This window comes from Lontra canadensis, unplaced genomic scaffold (assembly GCF_010015895.1).
Source record: "Lontra canadensis isolate GAN:19392208 unplaced genomic scaffold, GSC_riverotter_1.0 scaffold45, whole genome shotgun sequence".
Taxonomy (NCBI): domain Eukaryota; kingdom Metazoa; phylum Chordata; class Mammalia; order Carnivora; family Mustelidae; genus Lontra; species Lontra canadensis.
The window spans coordinates 6,858,986-6,876,109 of record NW_022631039.1 but is presented as its reverse complement, the minus strand read 5'-3'; the positions used below and the strand labels follow the sequence as shown (position 1 = coordinate 6,876,109).

The 17,124-nt window shown below is 54.3% G+C and overlaps 1 protein-coding gene across 1 annotated transcript; it reads left to right on the top strand.

The window, feature by feature from the left end:
• Nucleotides 1-4,444: 4,444 nt before the first annotated feature.
• On the top strand, nucleotides 4,445-16,693 carry SSC4D (scavenger receptor cysteine rich family member with 4 domains). The gene is made up of 12 exons (XM_032872469.1): nucleotides 4,445-4,544; nucleotides 4,772-4,926; nucleotides 7,457-7,655; nucleotides 9,244-9,279; nucleotides 9,546-9,851; nucleotides 10,520-10,597; nucleotides 11,377-11,691; nucleotides 12,839-12,916; nucleotides 13,485-13,559; nucleotides 13,671-13,982; nucleotides 14,978-15,055; nucleotides 15,677-16,693. Exons 3-12 carry the CDS (start codon nucleotides 7,490-7,492, stop codon nucleotides 15,991-15,993), a joined length of 1,761 nt encoding a protein of 586 aa, XP_032728360.1. The 5' UTR covers nucleotides 4,445-4,544; nucleotides 4,772-4,926; nucleotides 7,457-7,489; the 3' UTR covers nucleotides 15,994-16,693.
• Nucleotides 16,694-17,124: the final 431 nt, after the last annotated feature.

The window sequence follows — 17,124 nt, the reverse complement described above, 5'->3', positions numbered from 1 at the left end:
GGCTTAGGGAGCTAAGGTTCTGACTTTGGCTCGGGTCATCATTTCAGGGTCCTGGGATCAGGTTCTGAGTTGGGCTCTGTGGTCAGTGGGGGTGTGCTTCTCTCTCTCCCTCTCCCTCTCTCCTTCTCCGCCCACCCCGCTCTTGCTCTCTCTCTCTCTCTTTTTCAAATAAATAAATAAAATCTTTAAAAAAAATAAACACAGGGAGTAGAACAAAGGAAATCATTAGAAAGAATTCATTGTTTTAGGCAAGGTCGCCCTCCGAAGGGGAATGGAAGGGATCTTTCAGTAAACGTTCTAGTGCTGACCCTAGTGCAGGAAATTCCTAGGTTGGCTGGTTAAAGGTTACATTTCTGGGGTGCCTGGGTGGCTCAGTCGGTTAGGTGTCTGACTCTTGATTTCAACTCAGGAGGTCATGATCTCAGGGTCATGGGACTGAGTCCCAGGTCCAGCTCTATGCTCCGCAGGGAGTCTGCTTCTCTCCCTCTGCCCCTCCCTCCCATGTGCTCTCTCTCCCTCTCTCTATAAAACAAATCAATCTTTTGGGGTGCCTGGATGGCTCCATCTGTTGAATCTCTGACTCGGTTTCGACTTGGATCCTGATCTCAGCATAGTGAGGTTAAGCCCCACATCAGGCTCCAGGCTCAGCGGGAGCCTGCTTGAGAGTCTCTCTCTCCCTCTGCCCACCCTCCCTTGCAGTCTCTCTCACTGTCTCTAAACTAAATCTTAAAAATAAATAAATACTTAAAAAAAAAGTTACATTTCTGAGGGGTTGAAACTGCAAATTAGGTATTAAATCTTGGTTTACTGACTTGGGTCCTTAACAGAAGTGATGCCTTTTGGGGCCTGTGGTTTTCTTTTTAACCTACGTACCAGGGCCAGAGAAAGGGAGCCAGCTGTGGCCTGTGGCCCCAAAGAACAGCTAGTTGGAGACACTCTGTCTTAGGAGTGGTGGCCCTCTGGGGGAAGGGGCCTCTCCATGCTTGTAGCTCACAGCTGTGTTTGTGGACTGTGCTGGAAATAGGGTGGGGTGGGCTTGGGGACTAGAAATGAGGGCCTCCTTGAAACCTTGGGATCCATCCCCTCTCCCTCTATGCCCCGGAACCAACCCCTTCTAGAAGGATCCAGGATAAAAGGACATGGGACACCTGGCTGGGTCGGTTGGTGGGGCATGTGATTCCTGATCTCAGAGTGTGGGTTTAAGCTCCATGTTGGGCTTAGAGTTTACAAACAAAAAACAAGACAGGAAGAAATTGGGGAGGGGGTGAGGGCAGAGGAGTGTATGCACTTGAAGTGTTGGTAAGTTTGTGTGTCCCCTTTCCAGAAAAAGGACCATGGAGGAGACTGGCCAGTCCAGCCCCCAATCTCCCCAACTAGCCCAGATTCTGGGTTTTTTGCATTTTTCTGAGAAGTGCTGCTCCCTGGTGGCCAAAATCACCAAAGGCGGAGCCACCAGCCCAGAGGGTTTCCCTTGAAATTCCTTAAAGCCCGGACACTGGTCTCTAAATGCTAATCCTTTGTAACTGGGGGACCCAGGGCTCCTTGGAGGACTGGCTGATTCCAGAGCAAGGGCCAGGAAAGTACAAGATCAATCTGGAGTATCTTGTTATGGCAAAAAAAATGATCACAAAATGATGAGGATGCGTCAAAAGGACACAAGCCAAATTGAATGGGGGGGTTGGGGGAATGGTCCCACTGGCCAAGCTGGGGACAACTGTGCATCAAGTGAATGAGTACAACAAGGACTCCACATCGAAGTAAGAATAAAGTAAGAATCCATGGGCAGCCATTCTGACAATGCATAAAAACACAAAAATGGGAATATTTTTCCATGAAAGGGAAGAAGCTTCCTTACAGTAGAACACTATCATAGGAGGAAGGATCATTTAGAAAATGATCATTTGGGGGCACCTAGGTGGCACAGTCAGTTGAGCATCCTACTCTTGGTTTTTGGCTCTGGTCCAGATATCAGCATTGTGAGATCAAGCCCGGTGTCTAGGGCTCTGTGCTCAGCAGCCGAGTCTGCTTGAGAGTCTACCTTTGCTCTCTCTCTCTCTCTCAAATAAATAAATACAATATTTTTTAAAAACCTGGAAATAGGGGCAACTGGGTGGCTCAGTGAGTTAAAGCCTCTGCCTTCGGCTCAGGTCCTGATCCCAGGTTCCTGGAATCGAGTCCTCACATCAGGGTCTCTGCTCAGCGGGAAGCCTGCTTCCCTTCCTCTTTCTGTCTGCCTCTCTACCTACTTGTGATCTCTGTCTGTCAAATAAATAAATAAAATCTGTTCGAAAGAAAGAAAGAAAGAAAGACCTGGAAATATGTGTTCAACCTCTAGGTGATAGGATGTTTTGAAAATCTACAGTACTTAAAAAAAAAAAAAAGTCTCGTGTTCTTTTTTTTTTTCTAAAGATTTTATTTATTTATTTGACAGAGACAGAGATGGAAAGTCGTCAGAGAAGCAGGCAGAGAGAGAGGGGGAAGCAGGCTCCCTGCTGAGCAGAGAGCCCGATGCGGGGCTCGATCCCAGGTCCCCGAGATCATGACCTGAGTTGAAGGCAGAGGCTTTAACCCACTGAGCCACCCAGGTGCCCCAGACTTGTGTTCTTTTAACTGAGCCAGCCAGGTGCCCCACTTTTATGGATTTATTTATTTAATTTCATTTTTAAAAGACTTATTTATTTATTTATTTATTTATTTATTTAACAGAGAGAGAGAACCACAGGGAGAACAGCAGAGGGAGAGGGAGATGCAAGCTCCCCACTGAGCAGGGAGCCTGACGTGGGGCTCAATTCTAGAATCCTGAGACCATGACTAGAACCAAAGGCAGACGCGTAACTGACTGAGCCACCCAGACACCCCCAGAGCTCCTGCTCTAACTAAAACAAGGAATGAAAATCTTCCCTGGGATCTCAGGGCACAGAGGTCACTGGTGACCTTAGGAAGAGTTGCTTCAGCGGAGTGGTGAGCACCGAAGGCAGACCAGAGCAAGCCAGGCCTGGAGAGAGGTAAGCAGGTGGACATGCGTGAGCGCGCAGCATTTTTGTGGAGTCTGGCTGTGATGGGGAGGAGAAGGACGGCGCACCGGCTGCAGGAGGGGGCCCCGCGGTGTCTCCTGGCAGCACACATGCCAATGCTCGCCTGCTCTGATCTCCCTGCTAGAAAGAACTCGCTAACGAACCGTGAGGAGCTCAGGCAGCGGGCAGCCTCTAGTTCTAGCACCTTCTAAGGCTAGAGCATCAGAGCACCCAGGCACTCCTGGGGCATCCTCCAGCCAGAGACAGACACAGAAACTAGGGCCTGACCGTTTCTACCCTGAGGACCTACCAACCACAGGTTGAAAGGGTTTTCTGTCACTTGCTTTTCTTTTCTTTTCTTTTTTTTAAAGATTTTATTTATTTATTTGACAGACAGAGATCACAAGTAGGCAGAGCAGCAGTGCGGAGAGAGGGTGGGGGAAGCAGGCTCCCTGCTGAGCAGAGAGCCCGATGCTGGGCTTCATCCCAGGACCCTGAGACCATGACCTGAGCCAAAGGCAGAGGCTTTAACCCACTGAGCCACCTAGGAGCCCCTGTCACTTGCTTTTCATGACAGAGACCAGAGGATGCTCAGATGCCCTGTGTGAAGCATCCAGTTGGGAAAGAGCAGCTGAATATGGGGGAGAAGATGCACAGATGGAGAGAGGGAGGTCCTTGATGAGGCAGAAGGACCGGGGTCTGGACTGCGGGGGAGCCGTTCGGTCAGGCCAGGGGAGGAAGAAAGAGCCAGGAGGGAAGGAGGGCTGGGTGCAGACACACGAGGGCGAATAGATTTGGGAGCAGGGTGACGGCAGACCTCCCTGCAGAGTTGTCTCTTTCTCTGAGAGACGGGAAGCAGGATCAGGCCCCAGAGCCAGGAAATTAAGCCCTTCCTGGAGCCTGGGCTGTGTTTCCGTTTTCCTCTCTTAGCCTCGTCTTCCCACCTGCAGGATAAACCGTTTGAACGACGCCCCTGGTCCCCAAACATGTTGGATCCCCAGGAGCTTTTCAGAAGTACGCTTTTGGGGGACCCTATCTGTGAATGTCCATAGCAGAGTGGTGGGGGCAGGAATTTGTATATAGTTTTAAGGAGCCCCCCCCTTCCCCGGGGCGGATGTGGGGGCACAGCCAGGTTGGGGAAGTGCCCTGTGGGGGTTCTCTGGCTTTGAGAGTTTGTGGTTCAGGAGGGAAGGTGCACAGTTCCAGCAAAGCATTATGGAAGCCTCAAGCTATAGAAGCCACATGCCTGTTCCCGTCACCGATAACTAGAAAAGCCTCAAAGCTCAAAAGGCACCAGGAGTCAAGGGGAATAACAGGAAGGCAAAACGAGCAGCGAGATCAGAGGCCCTACCTGCATGGAGAGCCCACCACACACACTCTGGGGCCATGTTTCCAACCCCACCGCGGGACGTGGGTCAGGGCTCGATGGAGGGGACTCCCTGGGGCAACCGGAGTCAGGGCTGGATCAGGCCTGTTGCAGGAGCTCAGGGATGCTTGGCTGAGCTGCCTTTCTGAAACCCGAGCCCTGGGGTAGGAGGAAGGGGAAGGAGGGGCTGCCTGGCCCTGAGAGTCCACGCCTGTCCCCCCACCCCGGAGCTCCTCCTCTGCCTGGGTGCCCCTTCTCTGGGGCTGCTCCAGACCGTGCGGGTCACCTCCACTCTCCCTTTGCCTCCCTCTGCCCCCGAGGTCGGGTGGGGACAGGCTGGGGCCACCAGCCAGCTCCATGGACGGGGACTTTGCCTCTGCTCACCTTCCAGCTCTGGAAAGAAAAGAAGAAAAAAGGTCTGTGTTGATTTGCTTTTGGGGGATCCTTCCCCCTCCTGAACTCCTGGGGGCAGAAAAAGTGATTTGAAATTTGACCTTGGAAAGACTGTGGAAGAGGGGACAGAAAGAGCCTAGAACATTCCCCCAGGTATGAATACTTCACTTTTGCTGGTGTGTGTGTGTGTGTGTGTGTGTGTGTGTGTGAGAGAGAGAGAGAGAGAGAGAGAGAGACAGAGAGACAGAGAGTGAGAGAGAATGGCAAGTTTTCTACTGGTCAGACGTGGGATTACCCTTGATGATCTCCTGGGCCCCTTTGGACAGCTTCATTCTATGATTCTGCAGCCCTAAACTTCACTCAGTCATTCAACAAACATTTCTCGAGTACCCACCCTGTGCCAGATGCTGCCGTTGGATAAGATCTTGCCTCTGCCCTCAAAGGTCCACAGAGAGTAGTAACAGTAAAATAGGTACCAAGCGTAGGGTGGGCCGGGCATTGGGCTAAACCTTTTATAAACTTTAGCTCCTTTAACCCAGCAACAATGGTTGGAGCGAAGTGTATTCCTAAGCCCATTTCACAGATGAGGACAGTGAGGGCACACAGCTAGTAGGTGTGGAGATGAGCATTGAGTTATGCTGCCTGCCCCCCCCCAAGCTATAAAGGCAAAAGGTGCATTAATAAAGGGAGGGGAGGGAGTGTGAGAACTTCAGAGAGTCATAGTTCATGGAGGGCAAGGAACAGTTAAGCCTCACTTCCACCTGGGGTCCCGGAGGTGAGGCAGGGCCAGGCCCCGATCACTATGGAGCCCCTCAGCAAAGATTGGCCCATGGCTGCCCCTCCTCCAGTCCTCCACTCCCCATCTCCCAGCTGTTCCCAGGTCAGGCAGAGGGAGGACAAAAGCTGATTATTCCACTGGGGGCTGTCCTGGGCCCCATGAATGGAGCATTGAAAACCCCATGCCCACATGCAGATAGGTTTTCAGTCCTTCCCCAACCAGACTGTTTGTATGCCAGGACGGAGGCCAAGCCAAGGGGAGACAGGGGCTCTCTCCCTCTGGGAGGTATCTCCCTCTCAGTACATCCCAGACCCGTCCACTAAACCAGACTCCCATCTCCCCCATACAAACCATCCCACTGCTGTCCAGGCACTGTATCAGACTCCTGCAGAAGGTCTGCCAGGAAGGGGGACATGGGGTCTTACCGGGATGCCGCTTACATGGGGCAAATGTTCGCTGAGCACTACACGTCCAATTTATGCACTTTGGGGCTTGTATACCTCGATCCAAAATTTATTTATTTAAGGTTTTGTCCACTCATCTTCTTGAGAGGGGATGGGGAGAGGGACAAGGAGACTGCGCTGAGCATAGAGCCTGACGTGGGACTCGATCCCATGACCCTGAGACCAGGACCTGAGCTGAAATCAACAGAGGCTTAACCGACTGAGCTGCCCAGACACCCCCCCACAAATTTATTTACTTAGTTTTAAGTCATCGCTACACCCAACATGGGGCTCAAACTCATGATCCTGAGATCACAAGTCATGTGCTCTTCCAACTGAGCCAGCCAGGAGCCCCTCCTCAATCCAAAAATAATTTTTTTTAAGATTTTTTTAAAATTTTATTTATTTGACAGAGATCACAAGCAGGCAGAGAGGCAGGCAGAGAGAGAGGAGGAAGCAGGCTCCCTGCTGAGCAGAGAGCCTGATGCGGGGCTTGATCCCAGGACCCTAAGATCATGACCTGAGCCAAAAGGCAGAGGCTTTAACCTGCTGAGCCACCCAGGCACCCCCTCAATCCAAACCTAAAACAAGCGTCTTCAAGGGCTTCCTACTCCAGAGGGATAGAACATCCCACGTGGCATCTAGTCTCCCACCCCTTCCCCATTTTGGCATATTTGAGAGTCATGGGAACCATGTTTCCTTGATTTTTCCCCCCTTAATTTGACTAATTTCTTCTTACTTAAATTAACTTCATTATTTACATACACACACACACACACACACACACACACATATATATATATATTTCAAAGATATTATTTATTTATTTATCAGAGAGAGACAGACAGAGAGAGTGCACATGCAGGGGGAGTGAGAGAGGGAGAAGCAGGCTCCCCGCTGTGCAGGGAGGCAGGGCACGATCCCAGGACCCTGGGATCATGACCTGAGCTGAAGGCAGACTCTTAACCGACTGAGCCAAGAGTCCCTTTAAATTAACTCTAAAGAGAAACTTTTATTGCTCCAAGTAAATGGAAAACCAGAAGCCTTTGGCATAAATAGAAAACACTGTTGAAAGAAAGAAAGAAAAGAAGAAAAGGAAAAGAAAAGAGTAAACATCCTTTTATTGCCCACTAAAATTATATGGATTACCACCTGTGGCACCAACACCGGGCTTTGGGATGCGCTGAGCCCTCTGCAAGACCTCCCAGGCCCATGTTGGCCTGGGATGAGGCAACCCTCCAGCTTTGCCTCCTGCCACTTGCTCTCACACACCCTCCACTCCCACCAGACATACCTGCTCGCTAGAGCCCTGCGCTCTGTCCTGTCCTTTCCAGTGGTCCCCGCCATTGCCCCTGCTCCTGTCTCCACTCAGAATGCCAGATGCAAGCAGAAATATCACATCCCCCTGAAGCTCTCACTGGGCCCCTTCCAGCTGGAAGTGACTGGGGATCTTTAATTCCAGATGTTCCAGCTGTGACTTCTCCACCGCCCCTTGATGGGACCCTCCGAAAGGCCATCCCCTGGCTGGTTGCTCCCGGAAGCAGAGATGCGAATTGATCCCCAGCGGACAGAGAGGAGCAGGGGTTGGAGGCCAGGAGACAGAAGCAACTCCCCTTTACCCCTCCCCCCAGCCCTGTCCTTCCTCCTCCTCTTGCCCCTGGGTGAGTGCCCTCCCCTAACTCCTGACCTGTCCCCTTTCTGGCTCTCGGGTTTTCCCAGCTGTGATTTGTCAGTGAGGTGGTTTCCGAAGTTCTTTCCAGCTGACACTTGTTCAGGGTTGACTTAAGGGTCCTCATTGGGGAAATGGAGGACTCAGTGCTGGAGGTGAGGGCTCAGACTACACAGAGTCTGGGCAGGTAGGGGACATTGGAAATAGGGAAGGAGGGACAGGAGTGGGCTCAGCAGTGGCTATTCAAAAGGCAGGGATGATCCTAGAGATGATCCTAACTTGAGAAAAGAAGAAACTCAGTCTCAGTTTCTTCATCTGTAAAATGGGTACAGTAGTACACACCTCGGAGCACTGTTGTAAGGATTCTATGAAGTAACGTACACGAACGTGTCTGGGACCTATAATACCCTGCATGCAAGCAAGGAGCTGTTAGGGGTTTTCCATTTCCCATGCCAGGCCAGTTTCCCTGTTTACCTCCCCACCTCTCAGGCCATGTGCCCAGTATTGTGTGGTGAAGAAGAGTGTGGCGGTCTGGGTTGGAATCCCAGCTCTACTCCCTGTTCACTGTATGGCCTTGAGCGAGTTGCCTAAACTCACGAAACCTGACCTTCCCCATGTGCACAACCCTACCCACCACCTCATACGTCATCTTAGTGGTTTAGTGAGCCAGGCACATAAAATGAGCACAGTGCCTGGTGTATACAGACATGAGGGCTCAAGCAGAAGGTCTTGTATAGGTAAATGTTTTGGGGGATATCCTAATGAATCCCAAAAGCACTTAAGGCCAAGCTAGTGACCATGGCTTGGGGCGGGGGCAAAGGGGTGGGGCCGGGAAACACCGAGATGAGACGGGCACAGCCACATCACCAGGCAGAAAGCCCAGAAAGGGGCATGTAGCTAGTGATCAGGGATTTGGAGGAAACCAAGAGCACTTCTAGCTGAGGGCTCCAGGAAGGCTTCCCGGAGGAGGGGGTTCCGAGCTGTACCTGGAAGGAGCTGCAGGGCTGTAATGAGCAGAACTGTTCAAGCAGAGGACACTGCAGGGTTAAAGACCCAGCGATAAGACTGATGGGATATAAAGAAGTCGGAGGTGGGGGGATGCTGGGGGCCTGGTTGGCTCAGCAGGTATAGCGTGTGACTCTTGATCTCGGGGTTGTGAGTTCCAGCCCCACTTTGGGTCAAGATTACTTTAAAAATTTATAAACATTTAAATTTAATTAAAAAATATAATTTAAAAAAAAAGTCAGGGGAAGCTGGTCAGAAGGTACTAGAAGGCTTTGCAGAGAAAGCTCGGGGTCGGGGACTCCTCCGGGAAATGTGGAGTCTTGCAGTGGAGGGAGATAAAAGACCCCTGTTTCAGGTAGATCTCTCTGGGGTGACGGGAGATGGGTGAGGCAAGGAGGCCCACTGGGGCAGTCGCGGGGAGAGAGAGGAGAAGCTTGGAGAAGGCAGGGGAAGTGAAGAGGAGGGGGTTGGTGGTAAGGATGGCGGTGGGGAGTTGGGGGGGAGGCTGCGTCCCCAGGGCCAGGAGTCCCAGGGAGGGTGTAGAGGGGCCAAGGCTCCTCCTCATTCTGTTTCAGCCAGTGCCCTACAGCCCGCCCCACTGCCCTTTCCAGGTAGGTGTCTCTGCCCCTCCTGCCCACACCCTGCCCTGCCCCCACCTACTCAGAGGCTAAAACAGATCCTCGGGGAGTGATGACTAACCAGCCCACGGTAACTAGAGGCCCCCAAATGGATTGCGCTGGTCTCCCCATTGGACCGAGAGGGAGAAATGAGGCCCCAAAGGGACTGATCCTCAGGCTCCCACAGCTTCACAGCAAGGTGGGCGTCCTGCCCATCAGGCCCTGCGATCCCTCTGGTGCCAGTTCAACACTCTCCACAGAGCTGAGGCTGGTGGGGGGCCCGAGCCGTTGCCGGGGGCGCCTGGAGGTCTTGCACGGCAGCTCCTGGGGCAGCGTCTGTGACGATGACTGGGATGTGGTGGATGCCAACGTGGTGTGTCGACAGCTGGGCTGCGGCCTGGCGCTGCCCGTGCCGCGGCCCCTAGCCTTCGGCCAAGGCCGAGGCCCCATCCTGCTGGACAACGTGGAGTGTGGCGGGCAGGAAGCCTCGCTGAGCCAGTGCCGCAGCCGAGGCTGGGGCGTCCATAATTGCTTCCACTACGAAGACGTGGCTGTCCTATGCAACGGTAAGCAGAGACCTGTGGCCAGGGAGGGCAGGCAGCAGGGCTGCAGGCTGGATGAATGAAGGGACTTCCACGCGAGAGGCCACACCAGGGGTGGCATTGGCTAGTCCTGGTTGTCAGCGTCCCAGTGGTCCTTCCGCTTCATGGTGTGATCTTGGCTGAAGGAGAACCAACGTTCTTGTTTCTGTGTAGGGCTTTGATGGTTCCAGCAGAGGCCTCTCCCCATTTTTTAAATCAAACAAGTGGGGTCCGTACTGGCAGCGAGGTCCATCTGGTGTGGAGCTGCAGCAGAAATCTCTGAGAGGCATTGACCTTGAGAGTAATGGTTCTAGTTTTCCAAGAAAATCACCTGGTGGGCTCATTAAAACACAGACCGTGGGTTTCTGATTCTGCAGGTCTGGGGTGGGGCCTGGAAATTTGCGTTTCCAGTATGTTCTCAAGTAATGGGATGTTGCTCTAAGAAGTCATCTGAAGCTATGGCTTTCTGGACTCAGGGGACCCCTTCTCCTCTCATACCCCAGGGTTCCTGGCTTTGACCCTTTGTGTGGCCAGAGGCCCTATGGCAGGTACCTTAGGGGTCCATGCCCTGCTGCTCAGACAACCGTGGGTGTGAGGATGAAGAACAGAAAGATCCATGTATCCTCCTCCCTCCCACCCTGCTTCCTTCCCAGAATTCTTGCCCACGCAGCCCCCAACAAGGAAAGTGTTCACGAGTAGGGTGCCCCCTACAACTCCCCAGCATGGGAAAGGTAAGTAAGGGCAACACAGGGGATCACCTGGGCCTTAAGAACCCCAAGGGGAGTCTCCCATATCTACCCTTGACGGTGGGGAGAGAGGGATAACCACTGGGTGAGCTGAGTCATTCCCTCCCCATCCAGCCCCTCGCAGCCCCCCAGGCTGCTCACAGGCTGGAGAGGGAGAGAGGAAACCATTCCCGTGGGATGAGTAAAAATAGTCAGCACAAGTTTAGTGAAAGAGCTGGATACCGGAGCTTAATGCGATGGGAAAGTCAGATATGTACAGAAATGTGGGTAATGATGTAGAGCAAGAAAATGGAAAGTGCCCTAAAGGATGGACAGATAAACAGGCAAGAAGTCCAGAGGAGGAAGTGGGTCTCATCTATCCGAGATCAAGGAGGGCTTCCTAGAGGAAGAGTTGTTGGCAATGCACCTGGAAAGGTGAGGCGGCTTTCACTGAAGTGGTAAGTGAGGAAACAGCATATGCTATAGGGTTAAGATTGCTTAGGAGCTCATGGACCAGGGCTAGGAAGGTTGGTTTTAGGCAGGAAATGACACACGCAAAGCCAGTCTGTCCCGATCCCACAAACCTCCCCCAATCTGGGACTGTGAGGAGGCAGTGCCCTGGGGTAACTGGGTGAACTGCTCTTCCTTGGTTTTGGGTCCTGGGGCACCATGCGCTGTGGGTACGTGCGGGGCCTGAGGCACTGTGGGCGCGGCGGGTCAGGTGTACTGATGGTGAGGGAGGCAGAGCCCTGTGGGAGATGCGCCCTGTCCCCCCCCACCACCAGGTGAGGGCAGCGTGCGCCTGGTGGGGGGCACGGGCCCGTGTCAGGGCAGGGTGGAGATCCTGCACGGCGGCCTGTGGGGCACCGTGTGCGACGACGACTGGGGGCTGCCGGATGCTGCCGTGGTCTGCCGCCAGCTGGGCTGTGGGGCCGCCCTGGCCGCCACCACCAACGCCTTCTTCGGCTATGGCACGGGGCACATCCTGCTGGACAACGTACACTGCGAAGGCGGGGAGCCCCGCCTGGCAGCCTGCCTGAGCCTGGGCTGGGGTGTGCATAACTGCGGCCACCATGAGGACGCCGGCGCGCTCTGCGCAGGTGCGGACTCGGGGGAGGGGGGTCGGACTCGCGGCGGGGACCGGGACGGGGCCGGCCCGGGGAAGGCTGGGGTGGAGGTGCCTCAATGCTCCCCGGTGCTTTCCAGGAAGACCCCGAAATCACTTTTAATGTCCGTCTCAGTACTGCTCTAGTACTGCCTCTGTAAGTCTTTGTGGTAGGTTTCAAGTATTGTGCCAGCAATACTCCAGAATTATCTAGCAGCACCCCAAGAATGCCCCCGGAATTTTCTAGCAATTTCTAGGTACTCTTCATGGAATACTAAAGAGTAAAGTAATATTACTCTAGAATTGCACCAGAGATATTCCTGAATTCTCTCACTGTAGTCAGCGATGTATCCAGATTCTGGATGCTCTTATAATAGCATTTTCACCCACCTGGTCCTTCTCCGATTTTAAGAGTTTTTTGAGCAAATAAGAATAATAGGACCAGGGGCGCCTGAGTGGCTCAGTGGGTTAAGCCTCTGCCTTCGGCTCAGGTCATGATCCCCGGGTCCTGGGATGGAGCCCCGGGTGGGGCTTTCTGCTCAGCAGGGAACCTGCTCCCCGCGCCCCCCCCCACCCCGCCTGCCTCTCTGCCTACTTGTGATCTCTATCTGTCAAATAAATAAATAAATAACATCTTAAAAAAAAAAAAAAGAATAGGACCAGTAATGGCACTTCACAGCTGTACTCCAGTCTACAAGATACAAATTGTTTGCCCATGTCTCACGGCAAACCAGGGGCCCTCATTCCTGGTTTACAGATGGGAGAGCATAGGCCCCTTGAGACAGAGCCTGACCCATGTTCAGACACCGAACCCGGGCAAAGCCACAGCTAACCTTGCTGCCCAGTCTCCAGCATGACCCTTGCTCTTTCTAGTCCTATTTTGTCTTTAATATGAGAGTGAATCTTGTTTTGCAAGCTCCTTATAAATAGTGGAATGTACAACAGTGCACCCCAAGTAAATTACATACACGGTCAAGCAGGGCAGACCTCCTTGGACCCCAGGGGGGTTGAGCCCCACTGGGCTTTTTACTGGAAGTAAAATCTTTTGTCTTCTCCAGGGACACCCTCCCATTCTCCCCTGACAGCCCAAGGCTGACCAGGAACCTTGGCCTCTGACCCTGCTCCCTTCTCTCCTGCTCTAGTGCTAGGCCTCCCGACTCTCACAGCACTACCACCCTTGGCCACAAAAGAGGACTGGGCCTGGCACACGGAGCCAGAAGGTAAGGAGCCCAGCCTTCCAGGCTGGAATGGTAGGGGCAAGGTAGGCCGGGCTGGGAATTAGAAAGGCTGTTCTGGATCTACTAGAAGGGGGCCCTGGTGCACCGACCAGTTCTTTTGGCCAGATGGTGAAGAGGTGGGTGAGAGAACGAGGAGCAGATGAAGCAAGGATGAAATCCAGAGCTCTGGAAAGTTCAGCAAGGTGGGAGGAGACAGTAAGGGATTGCTTTGAAGCTCTGAGGTAACATTTGGGTGGGTGCTGAGGTTGGCAATGGAGTGGCCTTGAGAGGGTTGAGCTGAAGGTTGAACGCAGGCTGCCTGCACATTTGGAATTTGGTCTGGAACTATCATTAGGATCGAAATTAGGATAATGCCTGGAAATAGGATTCTGTTCATTCCAGTTAAGTTTCCCAAGCACCACAGGTGACCGACATGGTGATACTAGGATTGAAGCTGTGTGGGGTACAGGTGTGGTGCAGCTGGGGGATCTCATAGGCATCCCTGTGCCCTGCTGCAGGCCAGAAGGCCTCTTTGTCCCCTTCAAGTGCTCTAGATACCCTGTCTCTGCAGCTACAGGAGTTGGTGCCCTGCCTTCCAGGGAGATGGCACTGTTCACCACCGCTACGTGGGCCGCGGGGAAGAAAAGTAAGTGGCAGAGCCAGGGTTCTGGGGAGGGTGGGCGACGGTGGGGCTGGGGCTCTGGAAGCCAGAGGCCGCAGCCCAGCCCCTATGCCCGCGGGCCTGTGCGCCCCGCAGGCGGGCGGCTGCGGCTGGTGGGCGGCCCGGGCCCGTGCCGCGGCCGCGTGGAGGTGATGTACGCCGGGGGCTGGGGCACCGTGTGCGACGATGACTGGGACTTCGCGGATGCGCGCGTGGCCTGCCGCGAGGCGGGCTGTGGGCCTGCGTTGGGCGCCACCGGCCTCGGCCACTTCGGCTACGGGCGCGGCCCGGTGCTGCTGGACAACGTGGGCTGCGCCGGAACGGAGGCCCGCCTGAGCGACTGCTTTCACCTGGGCTGGGGTCAGCACAACTGCGGCCACCACGAAGACGCCGGGGCGCTCTGCTCAGGTAAGACCGCCGCGGGACCGAGCAGATGCGCGCACTTCGGGGCGGGCGGGGCCGCGCAGCACGGCCTCCGCAGAATGGGCGGGGCCGCGCGCAGGCGCGTACTGCAGCGCAGGCGGGACAAGGCGGGCTGTAGAGAATGGGCGGGGTCAGGCGTGGGGGCTCTCTGCGGCACGGCAGCGTGAGCGGGACCGGAGAGGACGCGCGCACTGCGCAGAGGGAGGCGGAGCCCGACCATCGACGCGCTCTGCGGCTGCGCGGCGCGGGCGGAGCCGGGAAGGGAGCGCCCTCTGCAGAGGGAGTGGGGTGGGGCTTGGTGAGGGCTCGCGCTCTGCGGCAGGGAGGGGCGGGCCGGAGGTGAGAGGTGGAAAGCCCGGGACAAAGTCTGGAAATCTGTGTTAAGGGAGGGGTCGCGGTACTTTGGCTCTGCTGAGTCAAGGACCCACAAAGCTCTAGTAAGAGAGAGTTCATCAGCCTTCTGGGAGCAAGCGTCTGACCTTCGGGAGGAATCAGTGGGAAGGGGTGTTTGTAGAGTCTGACCTATTTTTAAATGCTTCTGTTCATTGATTGGGGTGGAAATTGATAACTTCACCCTCCTTTGGTGCCCTGGGCCTAATAGCTTTGGCCGCAAAGGGGTAACTTCAAAGGCTTCTGCTTTGGGTTCCAGGGTAAAAGAAAAACAATCCTCATTTATTGATTTGAGAGAGAGAGAGAGTATGAGCAGGGGGGGGAACGGGCAGAGGGGAGAGAGAGTGGGGAGACCCACTATGACCCTGCGATCCTGACCCCAGTGGAAACCGAGAGTCCGACTGAGCCTCCCAGGCGGCCCAGCAAACCCCATTTCTGATCCAAGTGGCAGAGAGCAGTTGTCCTTCAGGACTTTTCTCTACCCCTAAATCAGGCTTCCCTTGGGAGGCCGGGAGGTAACCTGGCCTCAAGGAACGTGTTCCCTAATGTGACGGCCACCTCTTTCTTTTTCTTTGTCCTTGCTGAGCCAGGCCCAGAGGAGCTAGGACTGCAAGTCCAGCAGGATAGTTCTGAGACCACCCGGGTACCCACTCCTTGGCCAAGGGACGGTAGGTGCTCACAATCCTAAAGATGGAAGTAGAGGCATCAGGATAGGAAGGACCAGAATCCAGGGAGAGAATAGCCTGAGGTTACACAGCTCAACAGATTTGCACCAGGTTTGATAATCTTTGTTCTGTGCTAGTCTCTGTTTTCATTAATAGGGATATGGTGTCCAAAAAGAGGTAGGGGGGTTTCAAGGGAGCGATCTTCAGGATTCCTAGGGACAGGAACCAAAATAAGGGTATGTGGCTCCTTCCTGAAGAGAGAAACGAAAGGATTCACTTTTAAACCTGTGAGTGAGTGGAGATGATGACCTTCAGGGGACACAATCTCAGTCTCCAGAGAGCAGTGCTGGGGCTAAGGGTCTGGGATTATGAACAGAGGACTAAGAACAGACATGGAGCACTTGGGATGTGCACAGCACCCCACAAAGGCTGGGGCATGCTCTTCCAGTCCAGAGACTGAGTCTGGACTGCTGCCCGTCCTATTTTAATCTGATTTGTCTGCCGTTATCCATCAGCCCCTAGAGCAATGCTGTGTCTCAGACCACCACCATTTGCCTCTTCCGTCTACCCCTTCATGGCCTGGCATGGGCCAGCCTCTGCAAGCCCTGATCCTTGTCTCCACAGGGCACCTGCGTCTGGTCAATGGAGCCCATCAATGTGAGGGGCGTGTAGAACTCTTCCTAGGGCAACGGTGGGGCACTGTTTGTGATGATGCCTGGGACCTGCGGGCAGCCACTGTCCTGTGCCGCCAGCTGGGCTGTGGCCAGGCCCTGGCAGCTCCTGGCGAGGCCCACTTTGGCCCAGGCCGAGGCCCTATCCTCCTGGACAATGTCAAATGCCGAGGGGATGAGAGTACTCTTCTGCTCTGTTCTCACATACGCTGGGATGCCCACAACTGTGACCACAGTGAGGATGCCAGTGTCCTGTGCCGGTCATTGTGACCCAGCCCGTTCTGCAGACCATCTCTTCTGGGAGCCTGCTGTGGCTTTTCCCTCTTCCCCCAGGAAGCCCTCCTCCTGTGACAACTTCAGTTCACCCTACCCTTTCCTCCTCTTGCCTGGGAGAGAACCCACTCAGACAGTGTGGTCCTGCCTGGAGGAGCCTAGAGCCTGACTCTACCCATCAACCTTCTGTGTGACCTCACCTGTCATCAACTACCATGGGCCCGGTTCAGTGAGAGCTCCCATTTTCTGCACAGCCAAAACATAAAGTGGGGGGAAGGGAATGACTTAACTCTCTTCTTTGGTGGGGCTCCTGTTATAGCATCTTCCTGGACCCTGGTCCAGGAGGCTCAGGGGCTCTCTGTAAATGGGGTATCTCCCTTACCCCCACCCATATTGGGATTCTGCAAGAAGAGGGAAGGCAAGAGAGGCCCACAGCTCTTACCTTTGACTGTCTGGGGCTGTAGAAGAACCCCGGTCATTGCCCTGGCCTTCTCCAAGAGCCCAGACTCAGATGGTGCTTGGCTGGACAAGGGGACTGGAGGGGCCAAAGCAGGGACAGTGGCCCCTCCGAGCAGCTGGAACCAGCATCTCTGATTTATGCTGCCCCCACCACAGAGCCCCCACTTTGCAGGAGCAAAGAACCCTGGGGGCCTGTAGCCACCTGTTCATAGGTGCCAAGTCAATAAAGCATTGTGTCCCCCCCCCGCCATCTTTTAACTTGTGGGCACAAGTGCATCATTTGTAGCAGCAGGAAAGACTGGTTAGGACTCTGGAGAAAACTGGCTTGGGAATGGAAGGTAGTTCAAAAGCATCTTAGGAGAGATCTCAGCAGGCCCCCACATCTTGGAAATGCTGACTCATGATACAAGGCCTGGGAGGCCCCATAGGGTCTCGGAGCCCATCTCTGCCTTTCTTTTGCATGTAGAGAAATTTTTCCACTGAAGGAAAGGGTCTGCTCCAAGACACATTGCAAGATGGGCAGGGTCACTAGAAGCAAAACTCGAGAAGAGGCAGGGAGATAAGAGCAGAACAGCACTGGGGCATTCCCAGGGGCTGCTCCTGGGGCAGCTCACCCAGAGCTCCAGGGGCAGAGAGAAGTGGGGGATCTTGCCAGAGCCCCTCTCAGGC